At 41.5% G+C, this 12,252-nt stretch overlaps 1 protein-coding gene across 11 annotated transcripts in view; it reads right to left on the bottom strand.

Annotated features, from left to right (window-relative positions):
- DOCK3 (dedicator of cytokinesis 3) overlaps positions 1 to 12,252 on the bottom strand; it is a 181,368-nt gene that overhangs the window by 25,913 nt on the left and 143,203 nt on the right. For 9 of the 11 annotated variants that reach the window (XM_071550587.1, XM_071550594.1, XM_071550588.1 and 6 more), the window contains 7 exons: positions 11,040 to 11,066; positions 10,826 to 10,921; positions 9,147 to 9,207; positions 8,568 to 8,661; positions 7,741 to 7,889; positions 2,621 to 2,707; positions 921 to 1,025 (listed from right to left, as the gene is read on the bottom strand). In XM_071550587.1, coding sequence (XP_071406688.1) covers positions 921 to 1,025; positions 2,621 to 2,707; positions 7,741 to 7,889; positions 8,568 to 8,661; positions 9,147 to 9,207; positions 10,826 to 10,921; positions 11,040 to 11,066 — 619 coding nt within the window. The remainder of the gene's footprint in view (positions 1 to 920; positions 1,026 to 2,620; positions 2,708 to 7,740; positions 7,890 to 8,567; positions 8,662 to 9,146; positions 9,208 to 10,825; positions 10,922 to 11,039; positions 11,067 to 12,252) is intronic. The other 2 variants (XM_071550590.1, XM_071550593.1) reach the window with 1 other exon arrangement.

Here is a 12,252-nt window from a genome sequence, read left to right as displayed (position 1 = left end):
CATGACTAATTCCTTTCTGCCTTTACTTCCTCTCCCTGTCTTTCCATTAAGAGAGTGTAATTAAACTCCAGTGTTGAAATCCTAGTTAAAAAACCATGACTTCATAATCAGAGGGAATTTTAAGAGTGCAGTTTTCAAGGCTTGGCTTTGTGTGGCCTCATACTGTGTAACCTGTGGTGCCATCTCTTGTCAAACCATTCCTCTGAAGAGAAAACAAACCATGCACCTCCAGTCCTTGAGAGCTTCACGTTACCTTGTCCTGTCACGCTCAATGGCATCTACCATCAATTTTCAGGCAGCTCCTGGAGCAGTTGTCAGATTGTGTTCCTTCCCTGCTCTCAACTAGCAACAAGACATCATATAAACAAATACCCATTTTAAGTTTGATCCCTCATTAGGAAAAGAAGATAATTTCACTTTTTAAATGGTCTGCAGACCCAGCTGATGGTGTATAGACCAGCAGACAACGAGCTCCAAGTGAGGATGTGTCCAGAGGGGCTGTTTGGCTTTGTTGAAGAGAGGAAATTTTTGCTTGCAGATCGGACAGGAGTCATCAGGCTGAGGTTAGAATTGTGTCATGTGAGACTTTTTAAAGCGTGATAATTTGAGATGATGAAAATTAGTTCACTGATGACCCAACTTTGCTGCAACACAGCACTTTGCTTAATATAGAGGCAATTCGTGCTGCATCTGCAGATTGTCAAAAATACACACAGGCATGAGTCAAATTTCTGATTTCTGTTCCCAAGAGCATTCCCAGTGGACCACATCCTCCATGTCAGCCACAAAGCTGTTCTCACTAGTGCAGGTGTGAAAAAGACCCTGCATGGCAGACACTGTATCTCCAAACCAGAAATACAAAGCCTTAACAGCTCCTCTGAGCCTGGGCACTTGTCACATTTGGTGGAAGTTTGTCTTACCCGCAGGAAAAATGGGAATTTCCGACCATAAAAACCAACTCTGAAAAACTCTGGTTCCAAGCGCTGCTGCTCCATGATATTGTCATAATAGGTGGCTTCCATTTTCTGTGAAGGAAAGAGAGAGCTGCCCTCAGACTCTTGAAGCTGAACCTCAAACATTGCAATCTCAAGATTCATTAAAATACCACATTACTCTATTACCACCACAATTTTTAATGAAAAGATCAAAATTCTGTTAAAGATAAAAACTATTAATTAAACCAGACTGCGTGGTGGGACAGACTAGAGTATCGCCATACCCCTTTTACATTTTGGGAGATAACATGAAAATTTTCTGTTGTATCTCATTGTAAATTGAAGAGGTCTTTCATGTTAATTTCTTTGCATTGCAGAATTAATGGCAAAGCTGAGATTAAAATCTACGTTGCCTGGCTCACAGTGTCCTATTCTCTCCTACAGCTCAAAATCCCTACCACTGCCTGGAAAATTACATCAGTTCAATTGGGTTTGCCTTAATTGAGTTGAGGGGCATGAAAAAGGATGAAACAAAATTAAATCTTCTACAGCTGTGTGGCCCAGAAGGTTTAACATGGAGGGAAAAGGGGGTTGGAAAAAGGACTTTTTTTTCTATTTCTAATCAGTAGTAGTGGCAGTGTGCTAAGGTTTATATCAAGAGTGGTGTTTCCAAACCCCTTGCCAAACTGAACCTTAGTTGAAAGGCTCACAGAAATTTCACTGCAGCAAAAAGATGTCTCTTTAAAGAGAAGAACCAGTTTGACACTATCACTTCCACTGCAAGAAACCCTAACTCAGAGTATGGCATCCAGTTTTGTGCTCAGTTCCCACACACGTTCACTCCTTTTCTAAAATGGAGAAGGTCCCAAAATCCCTGCAGGAAGCACAAAGGAATGTGGTGATGGTGTGAATGGCACACAGAGGGCACAGCCAGGCTGGTCCCCTGTGCTCTCCTTGGGACCACTTGGGAGAAAACATGTTCTTCAGAAGAGCCCTTCATGAGACCTTCTTAGGTATCTTCAGATGAGAATGAATTTGACTTTTAAAAGAGAATTTAAACCACTGTGTATAGGAATATATCCACACAGCATAACACTGAAATCTGGATATATACACACTACCCCTGGGGACAGGAGCAGAAATCATTTTCACATTCATAAAGCTTTTAAATAACAACCAGAACTTTTACTTTTTCTGATTAAAGCATGATGCTGAAAATGTGCCCTGTTTTTATCACATGTTGGGTTGTCCCAGAGGACCAGATTCTTCTAAACTGATAAGAATGCCATAAACATTTGCCTTCTCCATTCTTTCTTTCTTGTTCATCTTATATCAACTGAGGGTCAAGCTGTCCTTCATATTTTTGGAATGAAAAATGAAATATATATTAAAGGAAAGAATACTTTATGCAAAAATATATGTAAATATGCAATTGCAATAGCAAGTCCATCTCCTGTGTGTGTGCTGTCTCCATATATCCATGGGATTTTACTGCTACCAGACTTGGGAATTATTTCAGTGGACCTACAAAGTCATCAAAATGAATCAATGGCAAAGCAGCCACTGTAAATGCATGGAGCTCTATAGGGAATAGGACTATTTTTTAAATTCAGAATGTTCTGACAGCAGAGCAAATGTCTCTGGGGAACGATATGAGGGTGTGCAAGGAGGGCAGTGCTGCTCACCCGGATCCAGCTGAGGCTCTGGTAGTCGTACAGGTTTTCATACTGGATGGCCAGTTCCCGGCACAGTGGGATCCCGAACTCCCAGCTCTGCAGGGCCAAAGCAAATCACACTCACAGCAAACAGCACATTATTGCCAACTCAGCTGAGAGGAATATGGAAACTCAGTTCTGGGGATTCATTTGATATGAAATGGCAGAGATTAGATGTGAAAATGCAACACGATGAAACAATTTCCATTAAACATCAGATCAATTCCTTCTAAAAGACGGGAACAGAAGCATATGTTCCATGGAAATTACACACCCATACTGCTTGCTCTGACAGTTCATTTATGAGACTGGGAACTTATCTGAAGAAAGATAATAAACCCAACAATTTTCCTTCTTGCGAGACACCCCTTCAACCCACCCCCGACAGCTCCTTTGCTGGAGAGCAGTCAGGGCTCGGCTGCACAGCAAAGTGCTCCCTCCCCTTCCCTTCCCAGCCTGCTCCTTCCTGCTGCAAGCACAAACTGTCAGGCAGTGGGAACACTCCAACAGACACAGAACATCCTCAGAACTGACTTGCATTAGTACACCGAGTCAGTATCATATTCACAACCAGAAGTAACACTCATTTCTTCAGCTCACAGTCTCGTACAATGTAACACAGCACACTCATCATCCAGAGGTCAGGAGGGAGAGACCAACTCTGTGCACACCCACACTGAGAAAAAGACTCCCCTGTTACCTCACTTGGCTTTTTGGAGTGCTCATTTTACACTGAAATCTCCTCTTCCATCACCTTTTACCTGCATGGGTTGGAAGCTGTTTCTTACCATACAGGACTTAGAACACCAGGGGCTCAGTTGAACCTACACTGGATTAATTTTTATTGTGCATTACTGGGCTAACTTGCTAGTTGTTTTAACTGGGACCCTGCTGTAGTGAAAACAAAATTAATGTGGGAGTTAGACTATCAACTTGAGTTTTAAGAATACTAAGAGCAATATTGTAAATTATTGATAACAGTAATTAACAGCAATTATGTAGAATATTAGCACTAAATATGGAAATAGTTTTCTGGTTACATGTACCTTTACTTAAAAAAGTGAATCTCTACACTGTTTTAGTGCATGAGGTACTTTACAGTGTTTCCCTTCAGGCACACATTTGTAGTGTCTGTTCTGTCATCCTTACTACCAGGAAAGCTTTTTTTATTTGAATAGCACAATCAGAAAGTGTAAGAACTTTTTTATTAAAAGGGATAATTGTAAGGATTAAAAAGACAAAAATAATTATCTGACAACTCTTTAGCTTCAATTAATGACAAAGACTTTCAGAAGAACTTGCTAAATAAAAAAATTCTTTCAGAATCAATTTGAATATTCTGATAGCATTAGTAGTTTGGGAGGATGGGAGCCCTGAGATTTATTTAGATCAATACAATACATAGACTATTACTGAAGTATTTGAGATCTCAATTAACAGGATTTTTGCCAGGGGCTGTCAAAGTCCACAACACAGAAACTGATCCACTGAATTGGGATGAACAACATCAAGCAATTAAGTGTTTATACTCGCAAACCCAAAACACCACTGCATTTTTTGTTGTTTTAACATCCTTTACCAAGACACTATACTTAGATTTTCAGTCCTCAGCTGATCTATGTTGACTTGAAAGGGTGGAAAAGTCTCTTCTAAAACATCTGGCCAGGAATAGACGGCTTTTTTTCCAGAGTGGGAGCAGTCTCACTTCCAAATGGGACGCTGAGGTAAAAGCCTACCTAATTCTCTCATCTGCCTTCTGGAGAGAGGCAGAAAGCTCACTGTCTGTCTTCTCTTGAGGTGATCTGAGAGATGGAACCTTTTCATGCTCCTTTTCTGATGTCAAATAAATTAACAACATGTAACCACATCAGATTCCTCTTTGTGCTGTTTCTTCTTCATATACCTTGACACCATTCCTGCCATCCTAACTCAGGCTCTCCCTTTGTTTCAGTCAGGTTCCCACCCCAAGAAATTCCACTGTGCAAGCTGAGTTCTGCTGATGAAAGATGAGCTAAAGAAGTGAAGAAACACAACAGACAGGTAACTTCTTAGAGAGAGAAGAGGTATTTGAAAGGAAGAGAAACGAATGGATATCCAACTCACTGGGAGCCTCAGTTTTAATATTTATGATGTTAATCAGTAGCATCTTCATGGCACAGAAATTTAATATGTAATTCCATGTGCTATGCAAGTGTCACTTCCCTCTTCAGATAACTTCCTAATGTCTTCACTGTTAGTTCCCCTCATTGTTGCTTTCTGCTTTGCTGACCTCAGACCTGTGTGCATGTGCTGCAGGACTTGCAGGGCACATTCCTGTGACATTTATTGCAGTTTCTCCTGTGGCACCAGCAGGTCTCAGCTGGGTGCTGCTGACTGCAACAGGAGCCTCAGGGAGAGGGAACCAACCCTTCTGAATGGCAGCCTTTACCCACTCACATCCCAGCCTGCAGGTTTCCTTTGGAAATATGACTCATGTGAGGCTACACAAGAGAAATTAGTTCAAATGTTGAGTATGGAGCACATGATGTAAAAAGGACACAGCTTTGGGTCTCTGTTAGCACTTGGCTGTGATAAGGAGAACACGCTGCAGTGCTGTGATGGGAGCTGGTCAGAGCTGTTAGTTAATAAAATCTGGCAGTGCACTGGGCAGGCTGTGTAGTTTTCAAGCTATTGCTGTGCAGAACCATGATCAGTCAGGTTCAAACTGTACTGTTCACAGTCTTCTTCAACTAGAAAAACTTGGGTTTGAGCAGACAAAATTGTAACTGTGCACACAGGGACCACAGGAGAAGGATAAGAGAGTTTATTGCTCAAGGGTGAAGGTTTATATGGGTCTTGGAGGGATCCCAAGTCTACCAACAGGAAGAAAAGGGGGCTTGACTCTGTGCCAATAGGAGTAAGGGGTTTACAACCAATAGAAATCAGAACACTTTTTGTAACTTCCTTCCAGACCCCCAGGTACATTCCTCAGGGGTGAGTGACAGTTATCTCAAGGGATTTTGGGAAGGAAAAGCAGTGACTTTGCAAAAAAAGACAATAGAAACCATTTTGTACATTTAAGCAACATTAAAAACTTCAGTTTTTAAGGCATTAGAATTAGCTTCTTCATTTTCTTCACAAGTCCACTTTTGACAGGACTTTTTCTATTCCAGATATTGACAGTCAAATGCTATAACTGTGAGTTAAAAGTATGTTCATTTCAAGTTATGCTCTTGCATGTGCTGCCAACTGAGCCACAAACCAATTCCAAGCGTGGCAGAAACCAGCAGGGAGGGGCACATGAGCAGTGCAGGGTAAAAGGGCTTTGGAACACCTTCCAGCACAGGGGCTGCTGCCCACAGTATGAAGAGGGAGACTCCCTCAGTTCTGCACCCACCCATGCCATGGGCCGTGCCACAAGACAGCCTTGTGGCCAGTTCTCCCCCATTCCTGTGCTGAGAAAACTTTCCTAACAAATGCCCAATTTTTACACCCTTTTGGTGCTGCCTTGACCCCCTCACTTGGTGGAAGAGGCTGGAGCAGCATGAGAAATGTAACTGGGAATGCAGATAAACAAATCCCACTCTGCAGGACTTGAGGAGGGACCATGCCAGGGTATTGCAGAAAGAAACTCAGACAAGTTGAGGGAAGCATCTCCTCTACTCCCTGAGCTGTTCCCAATCACACAGCAACAGGGAGAGGGTGAAAAGAAGGATTTGGCTTCTCAGCCTTTCTCTTCCACAGTCTGAGTGACATACACACTGCTCAAGTGGATTATTTAATCATTCAGCTACCATTTGTAATAAAGGAGGATTAATACACAAAGTCAAGTTAATTCCAAAAACATTCACTAGGGAAAAAGCCTCAAGAGTTTAACACTAATCTGGTAGGAGTTTTATAGCCTAATTACATCTGTCAAGTTGTTACCCCCATTCAGTGGGATTCCCTGTTTTTGTTGAAAATACAGGCTCACTTGCTCCCTGTATCATCTTTGTCTAGTCAGACAGGACAGCACTGCAACATTTGCACAAGTCAGTACTTTCTTTTTAAGTGCACTCTGAAAAACCCTGAACATTTCTGAAATGAAAGAGAGAACCATATGCAGTGTTATTACAAAAAACAATTCTGGCACACACACACACACACAAAAATCTTCTTAATTAATCATTGCTCATAAATTGGCCCTTTCTTCCTTCACAGAGGAATGTGACTTCCTCTTGCAGGTTCTGCAGGAAATGCCTGTGCCATTTGCAGCTCTCCACTATCAGGGCTAGGAAGGAATTATCTGGAATGGCAGCCCCATATGAATCAACTCACATTTGTATTTAATGCCACTGCCGTTGCCATCACAGGCAAAATCAACCCTGAGGCACACAGAGAGATGTTATCTCCCAATAATATAAGCTGTAGGAATTTTCCTAGAGAAGGGAAAATTTTAGAATACTCTAACAGATGATATCACTTCTGAGGTTCACCTCTGAAATGTTCCCAAAACACCACGACACAAGGGACTAAACCATCTACCTCTGCAATAATAGAAATAAAATATAATTAATTGTAGAAAACCCACATCAAATATGTGAAATTGAAAAGGATTGATTTTCTTCTTGTGCAGTGGATGGAACTGCACTTTAATTGAAAATCACTTTAAAATAACAGTGCCACTGATAGGACTGAAATCTTTTTTACTAAAGGGACTCCTACAGTGCTTTGCCTGTCATTGCCTTGTGTAGGTTAAGCACAAAACAAGTCCTAAAGTGAGTCATAGCACAGCAGTTTGCACAGACAGATACAAAATGCAATCCCACCCCTCACAAGCTGAGGAACTGGCATTCTGCCACATCAGCTGATCCAAGGCTTGGTTTAAAGGTATGAAATGTTTTGTTTGCCCTCCCTAAACCATTCCAAATGCCATAATGAAATACCCATATCCCTTTTCTCATCTGGGTTTTTTTTTCTTGCCCAGAGAGCTGAGAAGCAATTTGTCAAGTTATAAAACCTTTTGATACAAATTTAGTTCCAGACTACTGAACTGAGATGATGGCTTGCAAGCCCTAAGTCAGGCAGGAATAGGGAAGGAAGCTGCTGGAAGAGAGAAGAAGTTGGCATACCTTCCCTTTGTTGAAGTAATGGATAATCTTACGGCACAGACCTTCCTTACGTTGCCACTCTGACTGAGATGGATAATGCAGGAACTCTCTCAGAGGTCTGTCCTCCCACTGGAGCAACTCACAGTACAAAAGCAAAGTAAAAGCAGCCTCTGTTGGAAAGGCAGTTATGGAACACTGAATCAATGACAGCAAATAAACACAGCCAGTACTGAAAGGTCACAGATCTGCTTCTTCAATAGTCTGTGATTTCTGATTTACAATTTGAGAAAAAAATCTGAAGTCTCAGAGGATCATTAAATGATTCAATTACTTAAAATAGCAGCACAAAGTTGTTTCCTATGAGCCTGATTTTTAGGTACAAAGATGTTGAGTTTCTTTTTACAAGCTATTTAAATTAAAGGCACAATCAGATGTTCAGATATGTAACTGGATTTGGGGTCTGCAGCTGTAAACAAAGCTTGGACAACACAGAATTATGGTCTGTGCAGGTTCTAAGTGCTCCCTCAACACTCCAGTGTGGAAATACGGCATATTTGTGGTGGTTTTGTTAATCTTCCTCTCAATCTGGTTCCATTGTTGTGATTTTTTTGATTAGTCTTCCTCATAGAACAGTTTAAAGTAAAATTTGAAGTGTAATGGAATAGTCTTATGATTGTGTGGCATAAACAGCATTTCACTTGAGGCAACGAATTGCACCTCAGCTTTTTACCTTCCCAAGTGCCATAACTGATTCATACAGATTTTTTCCAGGAGAATGAACAAGATTAAACATTGGGAGAGTAAAAAACCGCCATGAGGATTTCAGGCAGCCCCCCAGGCTGTGTTACCTGTGTAGTTCTCAGCCTGCAGGTGCATGTCACACAGCTTGTGGATGTAGCGGATGTACATCTCCTCCTTGTTGATTTCGGATTTGTAGAAATTCTGGGGAGAGACAGAGCTGTTACTCTTACTGAGACTCTTCTTCATTCAAGGCAATCAGCAGCATCTGTGCATGTGTGAAGCTCTTGAAAAGAGAATACATTATTAATTTGAGAGAAAAGCAGCAATTCTTTTCAGATTCATACTGATCTAACTCACTGATTTTAGCGTGTCATGATTTTTTTCAAAGTGAAGGCAGTCAAAAGCTGAAAGAAAAGGTGTGAGGGGTTGTAGGACTTGTCACAGGGATATGCAGAACTCAGCTGGACAAGGCCCTGAGGAGCCTGACCTCTCTGGCCCTGTTTTAAGCAGTGAGTTGGACCAGAGACCTCCAGGGGATCCTCACAGTTCATATAATTCTGTTCTGCCATCCCAGTGCTTGGATTCTGAGGCTGCACTTCCCTGGCACAGATTCCCACCCCAGAGTTTCCCAGCCCATTTTGACAGCATTGCACAGTATCACTAAGAGAGAAAGGAAACGTCTTTACCATCAGGTTAACAGTGCAGCCAATTTTCTTGTTTTCTGTTTCATCTCCTTTCATACAGTCCCTAAGAAAGCAGAACAGTGTTGAAACAAAGATCTGCAAAAACAGTCCTTTTAAAACTAATTTGAAGCTATCTTATCTTCCAGAGTTCCCCTGGATCACAAACAGTTACTCAGATACTTCATCTTCTAAAGTTTCTCTAAGAAAACTTGCCACATTATGGCTTAAATGATGTGAGAACTAAGTGTCCTCTAACATGTTTGTACCTGAGAACAAGCACCTGGAATGACTGCTCCTTCATTTCTTACACAACTCTGAACAAAAATCAGATAACAGTGGCCAAAATTAACCTGAATGTGAGATCTACTACAAAAGTGAAAAATTCTTCTTTATCCAGATGTAAAGGTTTAGTCCCAAGCACAGGATTGGCTCCCATAAATGCAGCCACCCCTGTGCTGTGGCACACAGAGGGACACACCCTGAGGGATTTAGATTAGATTTCCAACTTGTTCACAGGTAAGTTAAATATTTCTGGAATATTTTAGAGACTATTTCTATTCAAGCAGTAGAAGACATTAAATTTTTAAAGCAGTGACACAGCAACTGTCTTGAGAACTACTGGTACCAACTGGCAGCTGAACTCCAAGCCTGTGTACTTCCCAATTCCAGTCCAGTTTCCTGTTCTGGAAAGAAAAAACTCTACTGTGTATTAAAAATCAATTAAGCATGAGAATGTGTCTTAAAGCTGTGTTGGTAGCAAATTTCATTAAAAAAAAAAGCCAAACCAGCTCCCTTGCATTCCCTTTAAATGTGTCTCCAATACCTGGTTGTGCATAGTAGTTGTAGAGCAGTTGTTGCCAGGAAAAAACTAAGAGATTGGATCAAAGTGGTAGGGATAATGAAAAGAGCAAACTAAAAAGCAGAGAAAAGGATTTGGGACAGCAGAACATCCAGGCTAGTCCCAGGTTTTCACCTCTAATGAGCAGTAGCAGAAGAAGAAAAATTCATTTGAACTCTTGTCAGTAGGCTAAAGATAGAAATATCTGGGGCAGCTCTATATAGGTTCAAATTGTCTATCATTGCATAAAAAAGCCTCTGTGTGTGTGTGTGTATTTATAGGAAGTTAAAATACTGAGTCAAAGCTCAGCTGAATTGACAGACACTCCTGCAAACTTCAGTCCAAAACTAAATGAAGGCTGCTCAATTTAGAGTGGAATCTTGCACAGGAGTCACCAGCTGACATGTCAGACCTCCCACAGACAAAGTTCTGCCCTACATGCCTGGATGAGCATCCAGCACATCCTGGCTCACCGAGGCTTTTGGGATCATTCTTGCGTCTATTTTGCTGAATTAGGTGAGATCATTTCAATGATGGAAGGAATGAAGGTTTTATCAACCCGAACAAACCTTGGTGCAAAACTACAGATTAAAAAATGTCTCTATCTTTGCCATTCTCAGGAAGGAGCATCCCAGAACAAGAATTAGGGCTCTAAAGATGAGGACTTGGGCTGTTTGCTCAGAACCCAACAGTGATGAGTTAGGTTTGCTTACAGAACACTTGCCATCAGAGATGTGTGCAGCTTGGCAATAAATGGGCTTGATAATACAAATATTCCCTGTAGGATTTGGTACTAAGTCCTCACACACTTCTGCCCAGAACACATTCCTGGAGGTGCAGGTACCTGTAGTCCAGCAGCCGCTCCATGAGGCGAGTGACGGATGTAACGAAGGAGATCCCAGTCTCCCGCCAAGTTTCCTGCTCAATCTTCTCCAGCAAACTGTTTGGAGATGGAGAGACAGCAGGTGAGGCTTCCAGGGACAGGGCACAGTGCACACAGACTGCTCCAGGCAAACTGGTTTCTCCCTCATAAACAATTCAGAGAATGACCATCTTACCTGGGATAAGGCCCAAAGAGTTGGGTTCTACTCCAGGCAGCAGGAAGCAAAGACAAGGAAATTACAGAAGTGACAGGAGAGGGAAAAATACCCCCACTTTGCCATTTAAAATTATGAAAGGGCAACACTCACAGCAGGACTTGATTCCCACATTATTACCTGTAGCTTAAACACTGGTAACAGCAGTCAGAAATTGGAAAGGAGTCTAAACCTACTGCAAATACCTCTTCTTTGCTCATCCCACTGCAATTTTTCATCTCTAATCAGCAACCAGTCAAGGAACCCTGAATAGCCATTAATTAAACCTGCCTGGCAAAATAGACAATACAGTGAGCACCCACCTCAGGGAGAGGGTTGTGAGGTGTGAGAGTAGGCTGAAAGTTGTATTTAAAAAGAGAAAAAAGAAAGCAAATTTCATGCAAGTTCCCTGAAACTGGATTTCCAGTCAAAGAACTCATCATTTCCAGGAAAGGAATTGTGTCAGGAAAACTCTTCTGCACTGGGGTGATTTCCAGCCCAGGGAGCCAGTTCTCTTTTCAGCAGTGCAGTTGAGACAGGAGAATTCAGGGTCAACTGTTTTTTCACACAGCATTTATTAATTTGTGGAATTGTTTCCTCAAATTGTTTCCTCACCTTCTTCTCAGAACACTCAGTGGCAAATATAAACTAAAAGGTTGCTGGAATTTCAGGCTGTGTTTCTTGGAAATACATCCAGTCACTATCACCTAAAGGTAAGTAACAAGCTGCAGTCCTTGAATTCTTAACGTTTCAAGTAACAAATGTCTTCAGCTGGAAGTGCACACTATTCCTCTTGGAGGAGAATTAGAAAAGTAAAAAAGAAAAAAAGGGAGAAAAAGATATTTTCTTTCCTTTATCCCTGAAACAGCCTTATGTTATCTGTACTCATAAGGAGCCAGGTTTACCAAGGCTGAACATCCACAATTCCAAACTGAATACATTTACATACTTCCTGAGGATAAGCATCCAGGAAGGGCAGGATTATCAGCTTGAAATGAATGAATGTGCCACTGCAAATTCAGAAATACAAGTACTGGTTGCAGCAAAACAAAGGTTTATGCCTCGAACAGTCAGTGTGCTACTGAGGGGCACATAACCCTGTCTGGAATATAAGGCTAAAATTCTGCTGATGATCTCTTGGCTCACTGGGATATTACAAGATTTGGTAAATTAGGAACACTAAAAATGGAATTTG

The sequence above is a fragment of the Pithys albifrons genome, chromosome 3 (assembly GCF_047495875.1).
Source record: "Pithys albifrons albifrons isolate INPA30051 chromosome 3, PitAlb_v1, whole genome shotgun sequence".
NCBI lineage: Eukaryota > Metazoa > Chordata > Aves > Passeriformes > Thamnophilidae > Pithys > Pithys albifrons.
Note: the sequence above shows the minus strand (reverse complement) of the source record. Positions and strands in the feature narration are given on the sequence as shown.